The sequence below is a fragment of the Blennius ocellaris genome (genome assembly GCF_963422515.1).
Source record: "Blennius ocellaris genome assembly, chromosome: 10".
Taxonomy (NCBI): domain Eukaryota; kingdom Metazoa; phylum Chordata; class Actinopteri; order Blenniiformes; family Blenniidae; genus Blennius; species Blennius ocellaris.
This window is the reverse complement of record NC_137659.1, coordinates 22720088-22746425: the sequence shown is the minus strand read 5'-3', so window position 1 is coordinate 22746425 and position 26338 is coordinate 22720088. Positions and strand designations below refer to the sequence as shown.

Sequence of the window (26338 nt, the reverse complement as noted above, 5' to 3'; positions counted from 1 at the left end):
TTTACATGCGTTTAGAGAAAACAAAAGGTAAATCACGTTTCAAACAACTCATGAATTCATCTTTCAAAACATTTTAGAATGTTTTCAACTGATTTCAACTGTGCGTTTTTAAGCTCTTAGATTTTCAGTCACTAATAACTATGAGCATCTAAACTTTTATAAACATGAACAAACTTGGACACATTTGTAAAGTTCTGAACACATTTCTATTTGTGTGCATTTAAAAATAACTATGCTGGAGAAAGTTGAACCTGCAGCTTTTCACCACATTTCTTCTTGCAAAGGTAAATCAGAAGACGTGACAGAGTTAATAATCAGAGACTCACTGCTGGTCTTCACCTCAACATCTTGTACAAACACTGAGAACAAAGCAGGAGGGACTTTAAACCAATCACCAAGCAGCTCTGGCAGTGGGCCAATTAAAAGTCGCTCCAAGTCTCACGTGACATGAGGCTGATTAGTTTAATGTCACGTCAGTCACTCTGGTTTTAATCAGTCATTGATGAGATCGATTCTAAGCCCCGCCTCCTCGGGCAGCTTTCCTCAGTGCCACACACACACACACACACACACACACACACACACACACACACACACACACACACACACACACACACACACACACACATCTATAGAATATGGCATAAACAACAAACTTGTTTCCAAGTATAACGTTAAACATAACTATATTAAATTCAAGTTAAATCCAACCATTTATTGGACATATTTTCTATGATCAATATCATTTAAATATATTTTAAGCAAGTCTTTTTATCATACTTTTGTAAATATGAAATTTTTCTTTAACTTTTTCCACTTTTTAACACATGTAAAACCTCATCAAATCAAGCTACTACTGATCCCAAAATGTAATCAGATCCAGCAACCTTAAAGTTTTTAATACATAAAACAACAGAACTATAAAATCAAGCTGATCAAATTCAATCAGATAGCAGAATCAACTGGATAAGCTTTCATTTTCAGTTAATTTAACAACTGAAATGTATAAAATGTTTATCTCAATAAGGTGAATAACCATTTTTAACCTGATGAGTACAAACCTAAAAAAAATAACCTGCAGCACAGTAAATGCGTGTTCACGATCAACCGTCACATCTCACTAACAAACTAACAAACATTTCATTTGCGCATTAATAGGAATTAAAAAGTAATCCCACCTCATTCGAACTATATCAAGCTCAACACTGCCCTCTGGCGTCGCTCGCAACGTCTGCACCCTCAACACGAGGTCATAAACAAGAACTGAAACCATTAAATCATGAATTAACAAACACACACCGGAGGAACGTGCATTTATACATTTCCTAATATCACTTCAGTGTGGATATGTTTTACTTTTCTGCTTTAAAAACTTACATCTGAAAAGATTCAGCTGTGAACGCTTATGTCACTGTAGTTAAATCACACATTTCACGGGTATTTGCTGCGTCTTGGATTTTAAAGGAGAAATGGATCCACAGTTATTACAAGAAAATCTGTCAATTGCTGCAGCAGGTTCAGTTGTTGTCCTCTGGGGGGCGCTGTGGCATCAACGTGTGTAATGTTCTTCTCTATTCATTCCCTCCTGTCTGCAGAGTTCTGATGACTGCAGTGGTGCTTATACATGTTCAACATGTCCTCAATATTAGTTTGTGTGTCTCATTTGTTTCTTTGCAGCTGTTTTAGTTAGTTTTCATGTTTTTACAGCCTTTAATTCTTGAGCTCGGCAATAAGATGGCATAACTTATAGGTTTTATGAAATAGATGAACATAAGCAGAGTGTTTGTTTGGTAAAAGGTTTAAACTGCAGCTCTTCAGCGGTGACGGATGAATCTGTTGAGAAGGACTGAATGGGAGCAGATGTTGCTCTGAAACCTCACTTCATGTTTACCACCGTTTTTTGATCGTACTGTGTGATTGTACTCATATATGGGCTCCTTCTCTTGTTTACAGGTTGACGATGTTACGGTGCTATTCAATTCAAAAGGACTTGTTAACTTTCATGAACTTTTCACATTATATTCCAATGTATACATCGTCCCTGTTGGCCCAGGTAAGTGCCCAGGGGGACTCCTCAACTGCAGCCAATCCAAATAAATACATCAATAAATCAATAAATCAATAAATAAAATGAAGCTGCAGAAGTCATCCCAACTGATAAGTGTTATTGTTCATCTCAAAATCTAACATGAGCTTGTGAGACAATCTATTTTACACAGAATTTAATTAATCTGTTTCTAAAATCCAAAGACACATAAAACATCAGTGTGAAATTAATAAATGAGGATATCTTTGGCTCAATCTGCTGGGATTACGTTTTGTAATTTATGTGAATTCAGTTTGGATCTACTTTTCGTTCCTCTGGTGGAGGTTTGACATCATTTTGCATCTCATAACGACTAAGCTGCCTTGTAAACCAGAGGTGTCTGGTTTCACCTGGGTTTTGAAGAAAGGGGCCCTGAGTTTATCAAAAGTGTTGTTAGATCATCTAATGAGCGAGGGGAAATCCATCCGGAGTGTCTGAAATGTGCAGGGGGGGGGGGGGGAAGAAGCTTTGAGTCAGGAGCCAGAAGTCTGCAGAGCTTTTACCACCAGACACACTCGGATGAATCACAAACTGCACTTCATCTTTAGGTCCTGCAGACCAAAGTCTCTCCAGGTTTCAGGGTTTCTTATTCAGCTTTAAAAGCAGCCACATGAAACAATCGTACAAACACCTAAGAAGAAAAACCCACGTTCAATAAAACAGGTTGCAGCTTTACATTTAAACACACTTTCAGAGAAGATAAGAACCAAATATTTGAGTAGGGAGACCAAGGATGGTTGTAAAGCTGCAGAAACGAGCTGTGACGTCATCAATGCTAGTTTGTTTTATTTTTTTACTTGTGAACGTAAACATAATAATTTATAAACGTGAATTCACTATTTAATTGAGAAGTGATCACACAGCTTGCTCTGAGACAAACAAAAAACATTTACATTCGTGGTGCTGGGAACTGGTAAAGTTACAACTGGAGGCACTGGAAACAAGTTTAATGCAAATAAATCTGAAATCAAGTCAAGAGGTTCGACTTCATGACGTGTTCATCACGTGAAGATGAAAAGACAAAATATATGGACGTGTCGCAGATGTGTGATCAATAATCAGATGTTTGATCACTAAACAGATGTTTGATCAATAAACAGATGTTTGATCAATAATCGTGTGTGTGATCAATAATCGGGTGTGTGATCAATAATCGGGTGTGTGATCAATAAACAGATGTTTGATCAATAATCGTGTGTGTGATCAATAATCGGGTGTGTGATCAATAAACAGATGTTTGATCAATAATCGTGTGTGTGATCAATAATCGTGTGTGTGATCAATAATCGGGTGTTTGATTAATGAACAGATGTTTGATCAATAAACAGATGTTTGATTAATAACCGGGTGTTTGATCAATAATCAGATGTGTGATCACTAAACAGATGTTTGATCAATAATCGCGTGTGTGATCAATAATCGTGTGTGTGATCAATAATCGGGTGTTTGATTAATGAACAGATGTTTGATTAATAACCGGGTGTTTGATCAATAATCAGATGTGTGATCAATAATCGTGTGTGTGATCAATAATCGTGTGTGTGATCAATAATCGGGTGTGTGATCAATAATCGGGTGTGTGATCCATGTCAGGATCTGTTATCACGTGACTGCTCGACGAGAGAAGCAGTGATCAGATGTGTGATCGACCCTCTGGAGAGGTGATCGGCTGATCGGCGGACTTTGCGGGATTCCCGGCAGGTTTCGCGACACGGAAGTGTCGGAGTGTCCGCTGCGCCCCGCAGCTGCGCAGTAGCGCGCTGGGTGTAGTCAGGACCCCCGTCTTTTCCTGCCGGAGTTGCTGCATGGCGGCGGACACAAAGAGCTGAGGACCGAGCGCAGACCCTCACACAGCAGCTGAGCCAGCCGGGATCGAGCCCAGCGGACGCGGCCTGGAGCGAACCCGAACCCTCCGCTGTGCGCGCGCGCTGCCCCCCCACCCCCGCCCCCCCTCTCACCCCCCCCGCCGCATGTTCCACTGCGCGCTTCCTCGGGAGAAGTTTGCGGTGAAACTTTGGAGAAGTTGAAGGGGAGGAGGAGGAGGAGGAGGAGGAGGAGGAGGAGGGGGGGAGTCTAGTGTCGGGAGAGCGGGCGCCGAGCGCTGAGATTCCTGCCGGAGCCGCAGCGCGGAGAGCGGCCGACGAGATGCGGGGAGTGATCCGGGCTCTGCTGGCCTGGAGCTGCGTGGCGGCCGTGTGCGTCCGCGCTGCCATGGACGAGTGCTCGGACGAGGAGGGCCGGCCGCAGCGCTGCATGCCGGAGTTCGTCAACGTCGCGTTCAACGTGACGGTGGTGGCCACCAACACCTGCGGCTCGCCGCCCGAGGAGTACTGCGTGCAGACCGGCGCCACGGGCGTCACCAAGTCCTGCCACATCTGCGACGCGCGCGACCCGCGGAACCACCACGGCGCCGCGTACCTGACCGACTACAACAACCAGCAGGAGACCACCTGGTGGCAGAGCCAGACCATGCTGGCCGGGGTCCAGTACCCCAACGCCATCAACCTCACCCTGCACCTCGGTAAGACCCGCACCGACACGCACCTGCCGCAACTTTGCGCGTCTCCTCCAGACCTGCCGCAACTCGGTGAAAACCTTTCCCCTCCGGCTACAAGTTTTCTCCGCTGTGGGAAAACAGATCAGCTCCACGCACCGCATTCCTTCAACCCCGCGTCTTAATTTCTTTAAAACTCAACTTTCTTTCCCTAAGAAAACAAATAGAACATTGATGCGGGAGAACTTCTTTCCTTTCATGACGAGGTGGTGAATAAAACATCTATTATTGTGTATGCACGCTCACGTGTACGTAATGTGTGGTAATGACGCAGAGAGAGAAGAGAAGGTAAACTGCAGAGGTTTCTGGTCATCAAGGTGATTTAACTGGACTCTTTGTTGAAGAACATTAAGAAGAAACTGTCGTGCTGCTTGGTCATGATTTACTTTTTATTTTGTTTGGTTTTTTTTAAGAACTTTGAGGGATAAAGTGTGAACAAATGTGAGAGTAGTTGAATCAGTTCGGCAGGGATTGCATACTTTTCAATGGTGGGGGGGGGGGGGGGGGCTGGCTGTGGGGTCAGCCTCAGGTTTGGTTCCTGCTGAGAGCCCCCCCCCCCCTCACCTGCACGGCTCTGTTTGCTCTCCCCTTAACACATCACCCCTGGTGTGGATTCAGTTGTTGGCTGGTGATGGTGTGTGTGTGTGTGTGTGTGTGTGTGTGTGGGGGGGGGGGGGGGGGGGGTACGTGGGGGGGGGGGCTGGGGGGGTAGCAGCTGCTCACATCAAGTCTCCACTGTTATTTCCAATTGTAGAATATACAGGTCACGGATGTCCAATTAACCTGTGATGTAAACATGAATAATGTCTGCATACAAAGTGACCTGGGATCAGCTAGAGTCCAGGGCCGGTGTCGTGACGGACATGGACCCCCTGGGAAAACTGACCCGGGGTCCAGAGTCCTCCATCCCACCTGGGAGACGTGAAAGGCCGAGGACACTTGTGGTGGTTTTCCACTAGCGCCCCCCGACTCGGCTCCGCTCGGTTTATGTTTGCGTTTCAGTCTTTTCCATAGCGTGTTTAGTACCTGCTACTTCTCCGGCATGGATTCGGCCGGAGCTTCAAGCCAGTTGAGAAAATAACGAGGAAACGAGGGTCCGTGGTGTCGGTACCTTCTCCGCTGCAGCCGGTTGCACGTTTGAGTCCACATCCCCACCTGTTCACTTGCCGGAGTGTCCTTTGGCAAGACGCCGAACCCCAAACTGCTCCCGGTGGGAGGATGAGCGCCTCCGTCGGTGTGTGGATGTGCTGCTCAAGCGGTTGAAAAGTCCTTTAACAGTCCCGTCGTAGTGGAAAAGGCGGAGGAGTGTCGTACGCTGGAGGAATGAGGACCAGAGAGAGAGCAGCCACGTGGGAAAACAAGCTGGAGAACAAACACACTCGCGTCAGAGTGTTGGCGGAACCGAGGTAGCATTGCTAGCACGATAGCCGTTAGCTCAGGTCAATGCTAACGAGCCTGTCGGGCGGCAGCGTCGCTGTCGGACCCCGAGCGAGGAGCGTCGCCCTCTTCTGCTCCGTGTGGGACTTTTGATCACAGTTTATGGGGGATTTATTCGCAAAAGGCTAAATGTTGATCCCGAAATGTAAAGCATTGATCCTTGGATGACGACGAATCCTCCCTGATCATTTTATGCAATTCTAGTGAGGAGTTTCTGCAAACTATTGGCAAACTACATACATACATACAATCTAATAAATAAATAAATGCGTGCAGACGAAGACGTAACCTTTAATACTCCAACATCCTCACATATTGAGTTATTATGTGGCGTCGACATCACGACACCCGGCCGTCCAGCTCTCCTGCTAGGCTATGCTATGCTAGCTATGCGACTGGCGGTGGATCACTTGGTATCTAAACCAGTCTCCCAGTTGGTTGGTAGTTGGATCCCGACCTCTGTCTGCATGCTATTCACTGTGGCACGTGAGCACTTTGGCCAATTAAACGTACAAGGTGTTCGTTTGCAGAATTCGGTGAACTCTGCTCTTTCCGGCACCGTCTTATCTCTCCTCAAACCTTCACCTTGTGGATCAAATGACAGTCTTGTCGCGACCTCGGGAAGCTTCAGACGCTCTGCCGACGACTTACTGTCTTCATGGCAGACGTGTCGGAGTCCCACTCTTGACTCACTTGAAGCATATTAAAGTATTGAAAACCCAAACTGAAGGGTTCCACGTCTCTTCCTCACTGTTAATGTCTAGTTAGATGTTTTCAGAAATACTCTGAAGGAGTAGCTGAAGCAGTGGGAGTGCCGAGGCCTGCAGGCCAGAGGTGTTAAGATCTCCACAAGATTCTCCGGACTTTTCTCATTCCGCGTGTTTTCGGCCCCGTTTACAACGTTTCAAGTGAAAACGCTGCGTTTTTGCGTTTCCTCTCCAGTAAAGTTTCACGTTTACGTGTCAACTTCTTGAAGACGATTTCCGTCTCCACGGCAACAGAAGAACCACAAAACTGTCGTTTTCATATTTTTTCAAAACCACCAAGTCCCGGGAGGATATAGACTTTTAACAATATCTAGTTTTTGTGCCAACGGAGAACCAAAACGTCTGAAGTTCATGGTTGCATCTCTCTCACACACAACCTCTCCATGGGTCAATGTTCGGACCGTTTCAAATGGAAATCCGTGTTCTTAAAATAAAAGCCTCCCAGCGTTTCGGTCAGATTTCAGCTGTGTCCTGATTTCAACAGTCGTCCTTCCCACACGGCTGCTTTCCCTTCAGACCTGCTTGGTTTCATCATCGGTTGAGTTGATCACTGATTAGAAAGAGGAATGTGTTTTTGTCGACTTAAAATAGATGTGAAACGAAGCATTTAGTCGGTGACGTAAGAGTAGAAACCCAGTGGTTCTGAACGTCTCATGACACGGAGCAGCAGAAATGAGTTCATCAGGAATCTACGGTGGGAAAGTGGATGTTTGCTGATTAAAATCTTTTAAAGGCACTTATTGAAATTCTTAGACGCAGAGAATTTCACCACCAAAGTCGGTATAAAAAAAAACTCCACATCAATATGAGTATGTCATAAAAATCATTTGAAAAGTACCAAACTGACCAAAATGACTCCATATTTAATCATTGAAGCTTTAACGGTCCTGGTGTCTCGTCATAATCACCACATGGTGCTTTGTTGTTTTTATTGTTTTGATGTACACCTGTCAGACAAACAAAGGGTTAACCAGTCAATTCTGCATGAAAAGAACTTGCATCATCAGTTAGTTGATAAAAGGTTGTTAAATAGAGCTCGGTGGACGACGGTAAAGAGTGGATGTCGGACGGGACTGAGGGAGGCAATGCAAGGTGAACTCAACGAAGTGATTCAATGAAATCCGGCTAAGAAGACAGACGTGTTGTCGGCGCCTCTCGGTGGCTCACAGTTTGCTATTTTCCGGCCGATCTTATGACCCTCAAGTCTTCACGGTTCATGGGCAGATCAGAAAGTTGTGTCACATGAGAGCAACTTTTCCTCCGTGGCCTCCCCGGGGCCCGGTGCGCCGTCGCGGGAGGTTAGCCCGGCGCCCTGGCAGCGGCGGTTTTAGCTTTCCTGCAGCTCCTGCTTTGGCCTTTTAAAAATACCTGTCTATTTCTGCAGCCCCAGGCCTCCCGGCAGCAGCGCCACTGTTTTTAACAGTGCCTGGCATTCCTGAGGGGTTGGCTCATGCTGCTGCTCGGAGCGTCTCTGAGGCCTCAGGTGCCGGGCTCTGATGGAAACGCTCTTAATGACACGCCGAGCGTCGCTCTTCGCGCGGTAATTAGGATCCTGCCTCGTTGTGCCGCCGACAGACGTCACACGTGAGTTCGTGGAGCGCAGCAGAAACTCGGCAGATCCCCCATGTTGGCTCCAAACAACTGGGGCAAGCAGGGGTTTTTTTTTTTAATGGGAATAAACTTTTCTTGTGATAAAAATGAAGAAAACAGTCACACTGAGATTGTGTCTGACTCCATTAGAGCACGAAGATGACCCGGCTGGGCTCAGCGCTCCGTCTCCTCTCTCTGGTTTAAACACTTTGCCTTTAAAGGAGTGAGACTCTTTATTGTTTGCTGTAACAGGATGTTAATTTGCTCCCAGGAGAGTTTTTGAAAAAAGGCTGAACTGTAGCGATGCGCCGATTCCACTTATTTAAAGGGCCAGTCGCGCTCCTGAGCTCCTGAGTACTTTTTAAAAGCCATAAGGCCTCATTCACGCTCCATATGTAAATTATACATGAAGGATGTGTGTCGCCGACGCTCCGGACGGCTCCAGCAGCCTTACCCGAGTGGATGGACGCTGCGCACTGCATTATGGGTAATTGTAGACCGAGCGCCGGACCCCCGGTGGTCCAGCAGAGTTAGTGATGTCTGTGTCTTTCGGGAAGTCGTAGTGCTGAAGTGCTGAAGTGCTCGTTGAGCCTCGTGTTTTGCGGTTTGAAGAGTTTGTTTCCCGTCGAGGCCGCTTCCTGTTTATTCGCTCCTCGTCTCCCAGCAGCGGCGGCGGGACGGGGCGACGCGTCGTCTCCATGGTTACACCCGGTGTTTGTGCTCGGAGGCGCTGTGGTCCTCCGCTTTTCCACGGAAAGATATTCAATCGGTGGAAACGTGTGACGTTGTCGACGTGAGATTTGTTGGTTGTTTTATTTAAGGTTGTTTTAAGTTGATCAGACTCGAGACATTTGAGAGGAATGTGGACGGTGATGAACCTCCGTCGGTGCTGTGCAAGACCTCGCCAACTTCACCTTATCGAACCATCACACATACACATTGTGAAGGGTTGAACTCTGTGCTTTGAAATGACCACAGCTTTCATATAAAAGAAATGATTGACGATAATTATTTTACATGATTAACATCAGCTTGAAAGCAAAAAACATAAATCATTACTTTTATAGTATTGTAAATAAATTCAGGTGTCAAGGAGTTGAGTAAAAAATGTTATTGGTGCAATTTTCTTCATAAGAAAAGAGAATTCTAGACGTGGAAAAACCAACAAAACATGGACAACGTGGCCCGATGTGTAGGTGTCACGTCTTCTTGCTGTTACGTAAACGTCAAATACAAAGACATCCTCTTTAAATGTCTTTATCTTGAGTTGTGTTGTGACAAGGGTCAGCCGTGTCGTCTCTCAGTCAGATCGTCAGACCGTTCCATTCCCTTTCTATCCTTTGAGCAAGGCACCGAATCCCCGAACTGCCGCCGCCTCCACTGGTGTGTGAATTTGATTAAACGGTGTGAAAGTGATTTAGAAAGGACACCTGTGTACCATTTGTTGTGCCAGCACTGTAAAATGTTGAGCAGATGTTGTGCAGGTTGTAACGATTCCAATCAAAATGGGGACTGTTGCTACGACGACGCCAAGAGTCTGGCGGGCGTTTGGCGAACGGCCGTTTCAGTCGGTCTGAATTTGGAGCTGTGTCTTGGAGGAAAGTGAAACGTTCTGGAACAAATCGAAGCTGAAGACTTTATTCTGATCCCCCCCCCCCCCTTAAAAAATTTTTTCAAATCCTGCCGGTGAGAGAGTGTGATGGGCGGCGGACGGTAAAGCCGCAGCCGTAATCTCAGGAAGCCCCGCTGTGTTTTGTGTGTCTGTGCGTTTGAAGTGCCACGGCTCGTCTGCAACAGGAAGCCGACGTGTCCCGACTGGAATCTGCAGAGCCGAGAGGCCGAGGGCGACATGAAAGACCCACGGGGGAGAGAACCTGCAGATGGTGGGTGGGGGTGAGGGGGGGGTTAGTTTATCTGGATTCAGCCGAGGCAACCTGAAGCCGCTCGCAGGTCGACACTCGCTCCGAGACCGACGGCGGCAGTTTGTAAAAAGTCTCCGTGGCGTGTGCAGCAGCCTCTGGCGGGCTTCGGGACTCGTCCCGGGTTTTGGACGGCGTCCTGACGGAGGACGTGGTTGTGAAGGCACCACGTCAGGTGCTGCCACAGGCCTTCCAGATCCACATTCCAGTGTAGCGCAGAGGCTGAATATTCATGTGTTCATGAAGCCTCGTCCTCCTTTTCCTCTTCGTCCTCCTCGTCCTCCACGTCTCCGTCCTTTGTCTGGTTTCAGATTCCCTCCTGACGCCGTCACTTCCTGTTGAAGCGCTTTGTCTTTGTTGTTCCTGTGTTGTTGTTGGTTTTTTTTTACCTTTGTACTTCGTCTCCATTGATCCTCACTTCGTCATCCGTCTAATCTTAGTAAAGTTGGTAATTGTTGTTGTCTTCTGTCTGTCCTGGTCGTTTTTTCTGTTCTTCGACTGTCTTGTTTCTCTCGTTCTTTCAATCGTCGCCATCTTCTCCGTCAACTTCTATCTCTTTCTTCATCTCTGTTGTCTTCATCGGTCTTTGTATTCATCCTATTCCTCTTCTTCTCGGCCAGGTTTTGAAGTTCCCATCTTCTCCATCTTGGTTCCTTTTAAAACAAAGTCTGGAGCTTAATCTTCATCGTTGTCTTCCTCTTCGACACAGTTTTTTTTATTGTGACTTCCATTGAGCTTGGACCTGATTTATCTGAGCTTTGATCTTCACCAACCAAAGTTGAGCAACAAGGTTATGTTTTTGGCTGCATGTATTCATTTATTTATTGGTTTCTATGCGAGTGATGCTGAACTCGGCTCCGCAAAGAATATGTGGCGTTTTTCTTCCAAGTTGGGAGGAAATCTTTATTTGTTTCAACTTTATCGCGCTCCTTTTCACTGCCCTTTCATCTTAATTGACTTTCATGTCATTGACATCTTCTTGTGGTGCCTTTTTTAAAAGACTTTGGCGACTCAAATGCTCGCAGGCCTTCGTGATTTAAGCGTTGGATCCGTCCCATAATGACGGCGTCGTGAGCCAAACATCTGTCGTGTCCCTGCTGTCAAGCGCCACAGCTGGGCGGAAGCGTGACGTCGGGAGTCCTGCAGGATCTCGGTCTTACTGGAGGATCGGCGGCGTGTCCTGCTGCACCGCCGATCCTCAGCTGAACTGCAGCCGCCGGGCAGCGTCCAGCAGTGCAGTGTGGGAAAACCCTGTTTCCCAACCCACCGTCACCACCTTTTCCCTTTTTTCTCCTCTGGACTGACCAGCTGTTGTAAATTATACCAATCCGAGAGCGTATTGAGGGGGGCCGGGTGGGCGGCTGGGAGGAGAAGGAGGGGGGGGGGGGGGGGAGTCATCTGGTCTGGACTCATTGTTTTGTGTTTCAGGAATGAGCTCAGCGTGGGAAACTGGGATGTGGGGAGATTACGAGAGCAGCACAGCTGGACCACGGCGGTGCAAATCACTGCTGCCTTATTGCAGCTGATGAGAGAGACATGCACACTCGGCTCTGCCATAACTCCCCTGCACCACCACAACACCCCCCCCCCCCCCACACCAAATTCCTCCGATTCCCCACGTCTCGTGCTTCCTTTTACAGCCCGACGTGTTCGGGACGTTCCAGCTGGACGTCATCAAACTGTCTTCTCTGGACGAGCTTTCTGAACGCTCACGTAGGATTCCCGGCTCGCCTTTTTCTTCTTTTTTTTTCTTTCCTCCATCTTTTGAACAATTTGAGGTTGTTTCGCGTCACACTTGAAAGAAATGTTAACGTATTGAAGCGACCCCCACCTCCACCCCCACCTCCACCCCCACCAGCCGGTCGGTGCGACTGCAGCTGGTTTCACGTGACGCTCAGGCAGCACGTCGTAAAAGAAACCCTCCTCTGTAATTTACCTGAATTTCTCTCATTAATCCCCGAACAAACTGCAGTTTTCTCTTAAAGCTCAATTGCTGTTTTTTTTTACACATTCCAGAATAAAATATTTTATTGTTTCAAGCCAGACTCTTCAAAAGGCCGAATCAGAAATGGGTTACATTATTAAACATTTTCCAAAGTCGGTGTGGAGAAAACAAAATTAGCTTCTTTCAGCGACACGAGTTAAAAAAAAAAAACGTTTTTATTTACGATTTAGAACTTTGGTGGCCATGTTTACACATAGCCAGGTATTTACAAAAACAGCTGTTTTCCCACTCTACGTTTTCAAAACAAATAATCATTTACACAAACTGTGGACTGAGAATCGTGTCACAGTACCGGGACATTTTGTTTATAGAACAGTTACTGTAAACACAAGAGGCTGATGATGCCTTCGTCACATACTGTTGAGTTTTAACCCCGCCTCCTCCCGAGTCTCTACCTGCAAAATAAAAGACAATTTTTTTTCCCCCCGATCTCCACTTTGGCTGGAGTTTTCAGATCTTTGATTTTCACTGACTTGTAGTTTCGTTTACGTGTAAACAAAAGGCTGAAATGCAGTGAAATGCCACCATTTTCACTTGTTTTTGTTGTAAACGGCGTTCAGAAGGGTCTATTCACACACGTGCACGCACACGTGCATCCATGCAGTGTATATACACATAATCTATACAGTATAAACCCCTTGAATATTGTCTATAGAAATAGATCTATAGTTTGTGAAAATTCATATGCATAAAATAATCTATATCCAAGTATACGCCTGCCTGTCTCGACATGCATACTTCTATTTATCCATGCATGTAACACAGATCTAATTTAACATGAAAGCTGGTAGAAAGAGGTCAATATGTGATCCTATATCTTCTCTTACATCCATTCAACAAATTCTATATTTACCCAGATCTCTGAATCCTATTTGTTAGAAATGTATCGTTTTATGAGTGGATTCATTTACTATAAGTTTTTATGTCAATTTCTGGTGTAAATGTACTATTATATAGTCGCAAGTGGGCCATTTAGAAATTCTTAGTATGATCAAAACTCAAGTTATTGTCATGATTGTTTCAGTTCTTATCAATAGGAAAACAATTACTTCCTCCTTTGACAGGTTGCTGATTTGCAGTCAACTTTACTTTAGTAGTTCTTTGTCCAAGTTATTCTTAAGCAGTATTATAACTGTAATACAGATTTTGGCGATAAAAGGCTTTTTATTTGTATTTTTTTGTCATAGTGTGTAATCATTTTCAGGTGTCGCCTGTGAGATGTTTTGGTGTTTTGGCACAGATATCCACTACTTTTTCATTCTTGTCATAAATGTTTTTGTCTAATTGCAGAGAAACTTCAGTCTCTCTAGCAGCGCAATTAACTTATTATGTCTGCTCTTCTTAAAGTGGCCAGCTGTGGGACTTGAAATATCAAAAACACTCTGATGTTTAGTTTTTAAAAGTGTTCTCAGTCAAAGCTGTGGCCTTTACGTTCAGCTGGAGTTCAACTGCTCAGACTTTAAATCCTCCTCTGGAGTTTGGGGGATATTTTGCTTCAAATCAGGGTGAAAAGTCGTCTTGTGAGTGTTTCAGGGCCGTCTGGGTGTCCGTGTCGCCTTGGAGCTCAGCGTCTGCAGGGCAAGGTGACTCGTCAGTCCTGGATTAAGATAAGACATTGAAATGTTGTTGTTTTTTTTCAAGAGATTAAAGCTCCAGACTTTGTGTATATTCATATTCACGGATATTTTGCAGGGAGTCGACGCAGAGGAACGGAAGTGGGCTTAATGTAGTTTGTGCAGAAGGTTTGTTCTCACTGAGAGCTTGTCAGTGTTTCCTCCTTCATGTGCTCATCCCATTCATCCAGTCACTTCTCGCCTCGGCTCCGTTTAAGTCGTTCTCCATCACAATGTAGTGCTATATTATATATATTGTATATCTATATTGGCGTCGTCTGAATTTGCCCCCGTTGGGCAACAGAATCACCCTCAATAGAGTCTGTGTCTAGAGTTACTAGTCCTTATCAGCTCAAATTATTAATATGACAAAATGTGGATTGATACGATCCTGCTTTATTGTCTATAGCAGTGTTTTTCAACCTTTTTTGAGCCAAGGCGCACTTTTTTCTTTGGAAAAATCTGGAGGCACACCACCACCCGAAAATGTTAAAATGTGAACCTCTGTAGCCTCTATTAACAATATAAAGTCATTCTCATCAAAGTTTTATCAACAGGAATCAAATAAATACAGAAAACAGTATTTCCCAATTTCTTTTTTTAATAGTGCCTCCCTCAGTGTGAAACCTGGACCTGATGGATGAAGAGCTGAGATCCTGGTTCACATTCTTCCTTTTCTAAAACTTCTCCATCACTGTCACTGACACAGTACTTTGATACAAGATGGTAGCAGGAGGTGGAGATGAACCACACTGATGTCTGTCACTTTACATTTCACCGGCAAAGTTCTGTGCTGCCCTCTAGTGGTGAAGAGTATTTATACATGATTACTCTTCAACACACTGTCGCTGTGAGAGCAAATGATTTTTAGAAAAAAATGTGAAATTGGATAATTTCCCACGGCTCACCTGACGATCTGGAGGAAACACCAGTGTGCCGCGGAGCAGTGGTTGAAAGACACTGGTCTAAGGTGTTCGTCATTGCCCGGTGTTTCAGTTTAACTTGTGCCCCTGTTAACTGGTGACTTCTGCCTCCAGCCGTTGGCAGCAGCAGATGTTGAAACAGACGGTACGATACTTTAAACGAAGGGCGAAGGGTTTGGGTCTGGTTTTTAACATCGACTGTGAAACGGGGGACGCTCGAGGAAGCCGGTCACCAGTTAACAGGGAAGCTGTTTAAACTGAAACACCGGTCGGAGGCCTCCTGATACTCTGAGCGAGTCGTTCCCGAGCCGTCCGGTCGCCACCAGACAAGAAACACCTGCACGGCGTTTCAGTCTTCAGTCCAGAACGGCGCTGACAGAACCTGGCGCCGTCCAAGACGTCCTGCCCCGCCGCGTGAAAGGTTTTGATCTCCTCGCCCTCTGTTCTGTGCCTGCCTCCCTGAAAACCTGTGTTTTGTGTTTGTTTGAAGCTCTGTTGCTGCAACGCAAAGCTCGTCTTCCTCCCGGAAGGACGACGCAGCATCTTCACTTTGTTGTGACATTCCTGCCGGATCGGCCCTCAGATCCTCAGTGACGACTGATTCCTGTGGTTCTTTAAAAAAAACTCTAGATATTCACTTGTTTGTGTCTAATGGATGAATCTAACCAACCGAAAAGGTGCGACGGCTTCCAACTAAAGCCCCGAATACCCTCCGTGTCGATAAGCGCTATTGTTCTGTGGAGTAAATGTTTCCTTCATGTGTGGGAACATGCCTTTGTCATTAGTGATCAACCACACAGAACCTCACTAAAACGGAAGAGGTACATCAATCCAATATAGAAAATTGAGTGCAGGAATATTTGATAAAAAAAAAAAAAAGAAAACACATGTCAATATCTGATCAAACCAAATATGGCAGAAGACTTAAATGTTTAAGTTTTAATGGCTAATATTTTCTGGCTAATTGTCCTGCTTGTTTAAAAACAGTAAAAAAAATGGTCTTCGGACCCAAACGCTAAAGTTTTCTGAAACGTATGAAAGTTCACTGGAACTACTAGAATCGGTCCTTCATCGTTTTGAATTGGGGACCAGGTCGTGTCTCAGATCTTCACGTTTCCGATGGTGGACCCAGCAGACGCTTATCAGTTTCACCCTCGATGCAGGATATTGTTCCTGTTTACACCACAAACACTTTTGAACAGTAATTCTTTAGATTCCTTTATGACCCAACAAAGGTTTGTAAGACGTTTGTGACTATAAGAGATAAATAGGTTTTATATTTATTACACTCAACACGTTTACCAGCTGTTGATGTGTTGAAGCTTGAAACGAGTATAAAAGTTCTACATCAGTTTCCTGATCGTTTCGCCCTCGTGTTGTGGACTGAAGCGTTTCACTTTGAGTCTTTATTGACTTGGCCGTCTGGGTTTGTTGGCTCAGACCTTCTCTTTCTGTGTTCTACTGGGAGTTTGGCGCCGACCCGGAGAGGAGCGCTGCCTTGCTCTCCTGTCTTCTTCAACCACGTGTTGAACAGCTGATCTGATGACTCGGCCCGGATTAATAAACAGTCTGAAGCCCGGGGCCACGTCTGAACGCCCAACGCTGAGTCACCTGGCGCAAGCCCTCCTTCCTCCTCCTCCTCCTCCTCCTCCTCCTCCTCCTCCTCAGCAGGACACCTTCACGTCTCAAACCTCCAGTGGTGTCAGGAGTTGTCTTTTCGCTGTCCCTGCAGAGAGCGTCCCCCTCCCCCTCCATCAGAGAGGACGGGTCCTATCAAAAGATCAGAGGCAGGAGGCGGCTCCTCCTCAGCTCCTCCGCCGCCACAGACTGGCCTCTTTTCTTTCTTTAACAGGGAGGAGGAGTCTGCTCCCTCTCTCTCCTCCTCCTGCTTTAGACCTTCTGGGCTTCATCGACTCGTTCCGGACGCTGAACTGTAGGAAGTAGGAATTCAGCTGTTCTGATCTTCATTGCGCCACACATTCAAGAAATAGACGGCTCCGTCCATCTTCCCTACGGCTTCATCCCACTGGTCGCTGCAGCCAATCTAACGTTAATAGTTACCATAGCAACGTGTGACTCTAAACCCTTAACTGGTACTAGACTACTGCGTCAGTAGCCTCTCCAGTCCCTCCTGCCCTGGAAGGACCAGGTTCAATGTGCCGACAAGTAGTTCATCGCCATGACGCTACGGGATGTAGAAGGATCGGTGGCGAAACCGTATGAAACTTGGTAACATTTATTTGCATCCATAACGAGTCGTGGCGAGGCACAAGCGATGGTGTCGTGTGTATTGTGGGAGGAGTGTAACGTCCGGTGGACGCCACCAGATCCAGAATGTCTTTGTCCGTACTTCGCCCCTGCTTTCGCTGGCGCTTTGACGCATAATTAGAAATCTCAGGAGGTATACATGTGTGCCAATTTACATAGGGGGTATAAGTTGGGCTTAAGTCTTCATCGTCTGAATGGAAATCTTACAGGATGAAGACTTTTAAAAGGGTCTTTTTGCCTCTGACCTTTTGCTCTTATTAAAATGTTGGACTTGTTGAGACGACCTCTTCAGAAACCTTGTTTTCGTCTTTGGATCCCAGTTTTATATCGGCCTCTCCATCCTGAATGTGAAGGTGGAATGTTCCCAGCTCCGTGTGTGTTTACCTGCCCCTCCCTGCCCCCCGTCCCCCACGACAAACAGCCCCTCTCCTCCTCCTCCTCCTCCTCCTCCGAGGAGTTGCCTCCTCGTGTTTGACCCGCCGCTCTGTGTTTGTTCACTCATCACGCTCCGCTTTGAACCACTAACGCTGCATTCTTGTCTCTGTGTGCTAATTAAAAGGCCCGTGGTGCGTTCAGGGTCACCGCTGGCCCTCCCCGTGACCACGCAAGTCCCGTCCTGTCCCCTGTCCTCCTTTGTCCTCCCTTCTCCTCGCCTCTCCGTGTCGTCGATCCGGGAGAAATGAGCAGAGGAAATATGATGTGAAAGCTCCTCTTCCTCTTATTCTCTTAGTTCGCCACATATCCAACGAGAGCCGTTCTGTTTGGAGTCCTAATCTTGACTCTGATCCCATTTCAGGCCCAAGCTACGTTTCACACACATTTGCTTCTAAAAATAGACGTGCAAACCTCCCATCGTAATTAAAAAGCTGCGCCGAGAGCGACAGTTGATTATCAGATGCGAACCTGCAGCGTCTGGTTGCTGCTTTCTGCTTTCCCAAACATCCACCGCCTGAGAGCGGAACCGAGTTTTAAAATACAACTGTGATGGACTTGTACCAATATTTTTATGCAACCATTATAAGTGCAGCTGACGCGGTTCAATTTGCATTGAGATGTGGAAACACAGCATCACCACTCCATTACAGTTCGACAGAGTTTTAGATAAATGCGTGTTGGAAGTTAATGCTGAGGATTTTCTCTCCAGGAAGCAGGTGTCGTGAAGAGTACAGACCCTAATACGGAACTTTGTGGAACTCCGTGTTTAACTGTAGTCTGAGCTTAAGAGTCATCATCAACATAAACTAAATGTGATCTGTCACCTGCAGGTGCATATAGATGGAGACCCCTAGTGGTCGTCCAGAGTACCACAGCAGCAATTTACTGAAACAGGTCATTTTTTTTTTCTTTTTCTTAAGTTCATCAGCAGGTTGGAAGCAGGAGAAGCCAGCAGGAAAAAGCCAATCCATACTTCTCATTTTAAAGTAGCCAGAGGAGTCAGAACTCCTGGCGTGAAATAATGTTAAAACGTGAGGAAAGGAGGACGAAGGCAGAAGTGGAAATATTTTCGGGATCATTCCGCGACATTATCAAACCATCATGAAGTCTAACTTGTGAGCGCTCCTGTAGAGTTTTCCAAAATACTCTAAATAACTAGCGTTTCTTATCCAGTGTCAGCATCATTCTTTGATGGTGGATGCTGATTGGACGGTTGTTCTGCAGAAGTATTGGCGTTCACTCTCGGACAGCAAAGCTTTATTCCTCTGCTTTCTGCCTCCATTTTGGAATTTCCCGGCTCTCGTGAACCATGACGGACTTTTCCTTTTGAGAAAGCAGAGCAGGACTGCGTAATGTATTACACATGTATTGCTACTGTGGTATCAACATGTGCATTATGCATATCACAGATTTGCTTTTCTTATTATTGGACTCTTCCTGCACTTCAACATGGATTTCTGTCTCAATGTCTAAATATCTTGGCTACAAAATGTCTCAAATATTCTGCATATTAGCTATAAAGCCTCATATCTGAGGGTGTGAGAAGAACCAACAGCAGCCTTCGGTGGGACTGATAACACAAGAAACAGGTGTGTTTACCACCTAAAGAAAGAGAATAGAGCTGCAGATTCCTAAAAATGGAGGGGGGGGGGTGAAAGGAAAAGTCTCCAAATGAATGATCAGGTCATGTTGGAGCTCGTGAGCTCCCACTCACTGGAAGCCCTGGTTAGTGCAGTTGAGCGGCGTAGCAGCGGCTGCAGGCTGTTATTAAAAGCCTGTTCTGTACCGCGGCTGACATCTGGATCAAACCGTCACGGCGAGCAGATGAAGCGAGAGGAAATTGTAATTACAGCTTTGTCTCGGCCTCCGTCGGCGCGGATGCTCTTCCACCGGAGAGACTTTATAGGAGCTGCCGATTGACTTTGTGCTTGCGGCTTCATGGCACATAAAACTGAAACCCGCCAGCTGAACCCTTCCTGCTGTTCCAAGTTGAGTCTTTTTACGAGTTCACACTTCGTCTTCCATCAAGCTGCCGCAGCTTGTGGAGCTCCGGCCTCGTCGCACCTCCACCAGCAGCTTTCTGAAGCTCCGGCTGGCTCTCGTCACGGCAACCTCCACGTCTCGTCGTCACAAGAATAGACAGCGACTCCCTGGTTGTTTACGAGGCTCGTAGAACTGATTTCCCTTCACATGATTGGTCATGTGACGTCTTCCTGGTGCAGGTTCTGTCACACAGCGCTGGTCTGGGCGCGTTCCGGTTTGCTAAATGACAATATTCCACAGTTATTAAATGTGAACGTAGAGATTATATTAACGTTGAAGGGAAACTGGTCTTTTTAGGCACCAGGAGGAAGGTTTGGCTCTGTGCCTCTGATACCGTGACGCCTGAGCAACCATGGGGCCACATTTATTTATTTATTTGTTTATTTCCGAGCAAGTATAGGAAAAAAAACAAGAAACTGAAGGAGTAATGATAATAAAAGACAGTCAGTGAGTAATCCAGCAATCACTCGACACACACTCAACTTTTACAGTGTGTGTTACGTGTTCGTAAAGGGGGTAGTAGAAAGTACAACTTTTTTAATCCACATCTTTATTATGGCAAATCTCACAAAAGAGTCATTCATATATAATCTTTCTTCTTTTTTTTCCCCTAATTTCCATCAATGATAATAACATTTTATGTCACATTACCCTGGCCAAAAGTTTTCTCACGTTAATCATCAAAATATGTTGACAATGTTGACACTGTCACCAAAACATACTGGAATTACTTTACAGAACATTTTGTGTGATTTTTTTTTTTATTGCTTTTTAAGTGAAAATACCAGATTCTTTTAGAGTCATAAATTATCCTTTAACAAAACGTCTAACTGGTATTGTGCTGTAAATAAAGGATACTGGCACCTGACTGCCCTGATGAAGGATTATCTCCATCAATTCATCTCATGTTTTCATCCCCATAACCGATAAAAGCGTCTATCGTCTGACCCCGACAGCTGAGTCTTGAAATCAAGTCTCTTGCGTATCAGTACCATCACTACTTGGTAAAACTCTATTTAACGCTGCGTTTAATTCCATTCAAGCGTCGACTGTGTCTCGCTGAGAAAGATTCCGGTTCAACCTTGAACTTTGACCAGCCGCCAGCAAGTTTTCCTGTTTGTTTTCTCTGAAACCTTTTAAAATGTTTCAACCTCTGATGTGTCACACATTTGCACCATTTCCACTGAAACATAAGCTTTGAATGAAGCACTCACGGGTTTTGGCTCTGGCCTCTCGGTTGCACAATGTGAGGCAATCCAAATGTTTTTGCGGGAACTGAAGTGGAGCCAAAGTTGGGCTGAGAAGAATAACAGCTGGAAGTGTCGGTTTATTTCTCTGCAGGTTCCATTCAAATGTATTTTAAACCCTTGGATACATGAAATAAACTGGAAACGTAATACTGGTGTTTGGAGCTCGTGTTTGATGTGAAGTGTTTGACTTTTTTTCCTCCTCGTCTTCTTTCGTTCGGCTGAGCGGATGTGTTCAGACTAAACAGGCTGGAGTTTAGATACAATCACAGTGGAGGGAAGAGGCAGACACGTCTGTGTGCTTATCAGGCTTCGTGGTCTGGCTTGGGTTTCTTTGCAGGATCAGTGGGTTTCAGAACCAACCTGACTGTCTTTCCAACTCGTCACTCCGCTGCAGGAAAACCCCAAAAAGATGCGACTATATAGGGGAAGTTGTCTGAGCTGTCACTCATGATAGACGATGGCTTTGCACCCCATGAAAAACACAGTGGACTCTGCAGAGCTCCTTCAGGGACCAGCGGAATGATGCCTTTCTCGACAAAATTCCTCATTACACGTGACAGGAATGTATATTTTCAGCGTTTGAATTTCATGGACCGTCCTCTCATGGAAACTCCCAAACTGTCCCGAAGCGTTGGAACACAAGATCCTGTTTTTACACTCGATCTCCTGAGATCTTGAGTCGCGCTGGAAACATGATCTACGATCTGTTTCGTATTTCAGACTATTCTCGTGGCTCCGATACTCTTTCCTTGAAAAGGTTTGGCCTATTTTTCAGGCTAAATCGGTCAAATGTTATTTTCACCTGGGCTGCTTATTTGTAAACATGTCGACTTTGGTTTGATCAGTTTTGGAAACTGCGGGTTGGAAATAAGCGGTAATGGTCTTGTTTACGCATACTGATTTATGCTCTGTGCAGAAGTGATGCCTTTTATGAGAAGTGTATTTCAACCATTTTTGTTCTGGGAGAGTAACTAACTTTAAGCCTCGAAGTGCCAAAGTCGTTTTGCGACGGGGAACTTTACACTCTTCAGTGCTTCACTCCGCTGTGGGACGTCTTCTACTGGATAAGTAACTCAAACACTATTCCTGGATTTTATTAGTGAAAAATAAGCTTGAACGTTGACGTCAATCGGAACACCTTTGGCAGATTACTGATTATTCCAGGTGTCCAGCCTCGGTCCTGGAGGCTCCTGTCCTGCAGGGTTTAGCTCCTCCCAGCTGCAACACCTGATTGTAATGAGGGGCTTGTTATTGGATCCCTGGATTATTCTCTATTGGCAATGATTGGGGGGGGGGGGTTGTTCTGTCGGGCCCCGGCTGTGACACTGCAATCCCTCACTTGTGGGACGAATACAAGTTTGTCTTATCTTAAAAAGAACCCAGTTTGAAAAAAGGACTTTCTCATCTTCTAACTAAAGTTCCCAGCTCCGTGATTGCGACATAGCTTTGGATAACTTTCACCTTCGACCCGACTGTAGTTTGAGATAACAAAGTCTTTCCTCTCCTGTGGGAAGAAAAGTCGCTGTGGGAGTTCAAGCGGACGGGAAAGGACTCTCAGACGAGCAGTTTGTGACCTCTGAGGAAACTCAACTCAAGTGTGTTCAAGGAGCACGAGGGGGCCTGTTGGGGAGGGACGGGGGGGGGGGTTCTGTTGTCCCGGTCCTGCTCACACTCTGTGATTTGCTCTGCCCAGGAAGTGATTCTCTGCCCGAGGGGGAGCACAGAGGGGGATGTTTCTATTATTATAGATGGAGTCTACAAGTGAGCGCAGATGCATTACAGGGACAAGCAGATGCATGCAGGGTAATTTTAGCCCTGCTGCCGGGGAGGAGGGACGGTGCTCAGGTAAGAGATGGAGTAAAAAGTGACTCAAAGCACATTGAGGGTAAACACATGATTACGCCGCTGACGGATTTATGCGCAGCTTGAAACGTGATCGTGGCAACGTCGCCTCTTTGAAGGAGGCGCTGGGAGCTGGCGGCGTGCACCCGCTCGTTTCATCACATCTCCACAGTCCAGCCTGCTGACGGCCGTCTGCCCAGCAGGTTTAGGATCAGTGGGCTACTGGGTCGCTGGAAACTTTAGGAGACTTTCACATTGGTGACGGTCCGGGGACCCGGGTCACTGGGGAGGGAGGGGAGCTGAGAATGTTCACCCCTTCATTCACATTCACTTTAGAGACCAAACCACCTGGAAAATGTCACGCAATTACAACAGCTGCTGGTTAGGGGGCGCTGTCACCTGAAACACACACTGACCAGAGAGGAGGTGAAGAAGAAACACGGCTCAATGATTGGTCCGGACCGAAACCAGAAGTCCCGCCACTTTAGCCCGTGGTGGCTAGGCTAGTTAGCATGTGGCTAATGGGTAGCCTCAAACAACTACGATATATCTTCAGACCACATTAGTTTTGTTTGTTCACTACCCAGAATGCATTGCACACTACGTCACGTCCTCTCCCCCCGCCCACTAGAAAGAAGGTTTGTAAAGGAAGGAGACGGAGGTTTTGAAGGAGACCAGAGATCACTTGTTGACTCCGGTTCAGAGTTGGTGGGCGTTTTCACGTCGCCCAAACAAAAGTGTTTTTCCCTGAAGAGACTCTGGTCCAGACCAGACAGGACGTGGACAGGCTCTTCGTGATACTAGGACTGTACCGGAGTGGCAGGACAGACCAGTTAACTCACGGCCTGATGAGATTGAGGTGCGTCTACGGAGTTGAAAGAAAACCCAGTTATACAGTAATCCCCAGTGTAGGAGGAAAGTAGCAAAGTGCGCTTATAAAAGCGTGACCGAGGCGAGGGCAGAGACATTTACACGTCCTTGTCTGCACACAGCAGGTAAACGCACACACATCAAACAAGTCTCGGTACATGCACACTGGGGATGCAGCGGCTCTGTTAAAGATTGAAGCACTGGCTTCGCCCCGTGTGGCTCAATACGCCCTTATGGACCGCAGTGTTACATGATTTACAGGCCCAGTCAACCTGCTGCACTAAAGCCCTCCCCCATGAGTTTAACGACCAATCACTGTAGAGGCTCCGCCCACTCATCTCCACCACAGCGCTTTTCTGAGGCGTGGTAGAATAATTGTCCTTCCGGGTGATGTGTTGATGTGTGTGTTGTTCTTATAGAGCAGACAAACAAAGCAGTTTCTCACGGTGTTAGCCGTTAGCATGGTTAGCATGCCAGCTCTCCCTCTTCTGCTGTCTCTGTCTCTTTCTGTGCCGATGTTTCATAAAATCGCTGTCTTTTAGTCCAAATCTCTGAAACGCGCCTCATTTGTAAAAGGAAACACAAGCATGCATCTCCAGCATAAGAAGCCTGCCCTAAAGTTTTATGACAAAGGAGTCCGCGAAACTAAAATAAACAACCAACGCGAAGCGAAGCCTACAGTGGCGGTTGAGACAACCTGTACCACTGCACCCCGAGAGCACACACAGAGAATTCATCTTACAGTGATCAATTACCCCGTTTCTTCAGGTCGTCACATTCAGATACTCACACTTTTATTTGAGAAGTAGGACTAAAACTGGTCTCTCTGAGTGTAGGAGCAACAAAAATGGTTTTGTTGAAGTTTGGTGTAAAATGACGACTTAGTCTTCTAACAGATTCCCTCCAGATGAAACTGATTTAGTCGTAACTCAAAGCTGTTCCCCGACGGTGACGGTCCACATGTGCAGAGCTGTTTATGCTGCAGCTCTCGGTAGTTTTTCACTCCATCACTGGACATTTTGTTATTGTGGCGATCCTCTGCGGAGGCTTCTTCTATAAACCTGCTGCCGCAGCGTAAACACTTAATTTACAGGCCCGCTGTGCTCAACGTAAACCTGAAATCACTCCCGGCGAATGAGCTCGGGGAAACCAAACCTGACGGCTCGCGTTAATTACGCTTTATTTATCAAGCGCCGTAAATCAGGCGTCCGTCCCGAGCTCCGCCTCACCTTTGATCCGCTCATACCTGCCTGTCAGCGCGCAGACAATCTCCCGCCCATCGGCAGGATGTGCCGTGTTTTTTAATAAGCCCCCTGTTGTGTCAGATGAGCAGATAGCAGTCGGGAGTCCTCGGGTGCTCTGAAGACGCTCGGCCATTGTTCGGCTTGTTTACGTCTCCCCGAGCCGAGACGTCTGCGAGGCGGCCGACCGATGTGGGTTTTGATCCAGCCAGGAGCTGAAGTGGGGCTTTGGATGTTTTCCTTTCTCCTCTGAGCTGCTTTCATGTTCTCTCTGCGGGGATCGCCGTGTCCCTGATCGCTGCAGGGCTTTGATCCGCAGCGTGGAGGTTTGTGGTGCAGGTCTGTGTGCATTAGTCCACCTGCTCCCTCATTTCTGGCCCCGATGGACTAGATTTGATGGGTCACCATAAAACCCTCCCTCATCATTGGCGTTGGTCATGTTCTTTATTGTAGATGTGACTTAGTGGAAGCTTGTTTCTATGACCTACCCTCTCTGGATGTTGTGTCCCTGCTCCACCAAGAAAGCATCTGATTGGCTCCAGATTTCTGGGAGGGAACATTAATCCCAGTCACTATCAGGTATGAAGATGAGCTAGGAGTCGTAAAAGTGATGGAATAGGAAAGAGATGGACGTTCCTGGTCCTCGAAGTCTGTTTGAGATTATTTAGAGAGACACAACGATTTGAGCCAACCTCCATCCAGAAGGTCTGGCCTTGGTTTGAAAGGCAACCTTCCCCATTGCTTCCTCAACAAGTGTCTGCCAGGAGAACAACCATTGACTGCTCACTGGGAATACGACTTTCTATTCCGTTCAAACACCTTGGATCGTGCTCACTGATACAAATTCACTCCTGGTGCCTTTATTTTGGGATTTCACTTGTAGAGTGTTTTTCATCTACCATTGTCTTTGTAACTAGAACCATGTTTGGACACATTACCTTTGCTTTTAGCTTGAAAACAAACGTTTTATTAAAGATTTTGCAAGCGTGTCCTTTCCAAGATGTATTAATCAATTCAAGCTGAACTAATCTAGAACTAACCTGAGGCCCAGTTTGCACAAGTGATAACTCGTCACTTTCATGTGTATATGGCAACTTTGTGGACACGGTGTCTGTTTATACAGAAATTGCAGAAACATTGTTAATATATTTTTCATGTAGGGCCACTAGAGGCTGCTGTTTGTTTCTGTAGTGAAACCACGCAGTAGCATCTACGAGGAACAAGCAAACGGGCCCAGAGCAAAGTCTTGTTTGTGCCCTTCTTCACGATGACGGGGTCAGGGTGTTTTCTAAAAGTTCCACCTGGGGAGCAGTTATCACAAAGTTGGTTCTGAGGGACTTTTGTTTTTTTTGTTTTGCATAAAAAGACGCCCAAAATGCAACGAAGGTTTTGCATTTTCACGTCACTTTTCAAATGGTTGTCATGGAAACGGGTTTCAAGTTTAAATGGTAAAACATCATTCTTCTTGTCAAATATTGAGTCATAACGACAGGAT

At 46.2% G+C, this 26338-nt stretch overlaps 1 protein-coding gene across 1 annotated transcript in view; it reads left to right on the top strand.

The window, feature by feature from the left end:
* Positions 1 to 4105: 4105 nt before the first annotated feature.
* lamc1 (laminin, gamma 1) overlaps positions 4106 to 26338 on the top strand; it is a 77753-nt gene continuing 55520 nt past the window's right edge. Inside the window, 1 exon segment of the mRNA XM_080503354.1 lies at positions 4106 to 4607. Within this exon segment, the coding sequence (XP_080359480.1) occupies positions 4232 to 4607 (376 nt within the window). The 5' untranslated portion in view covers positions 4106 to 4231.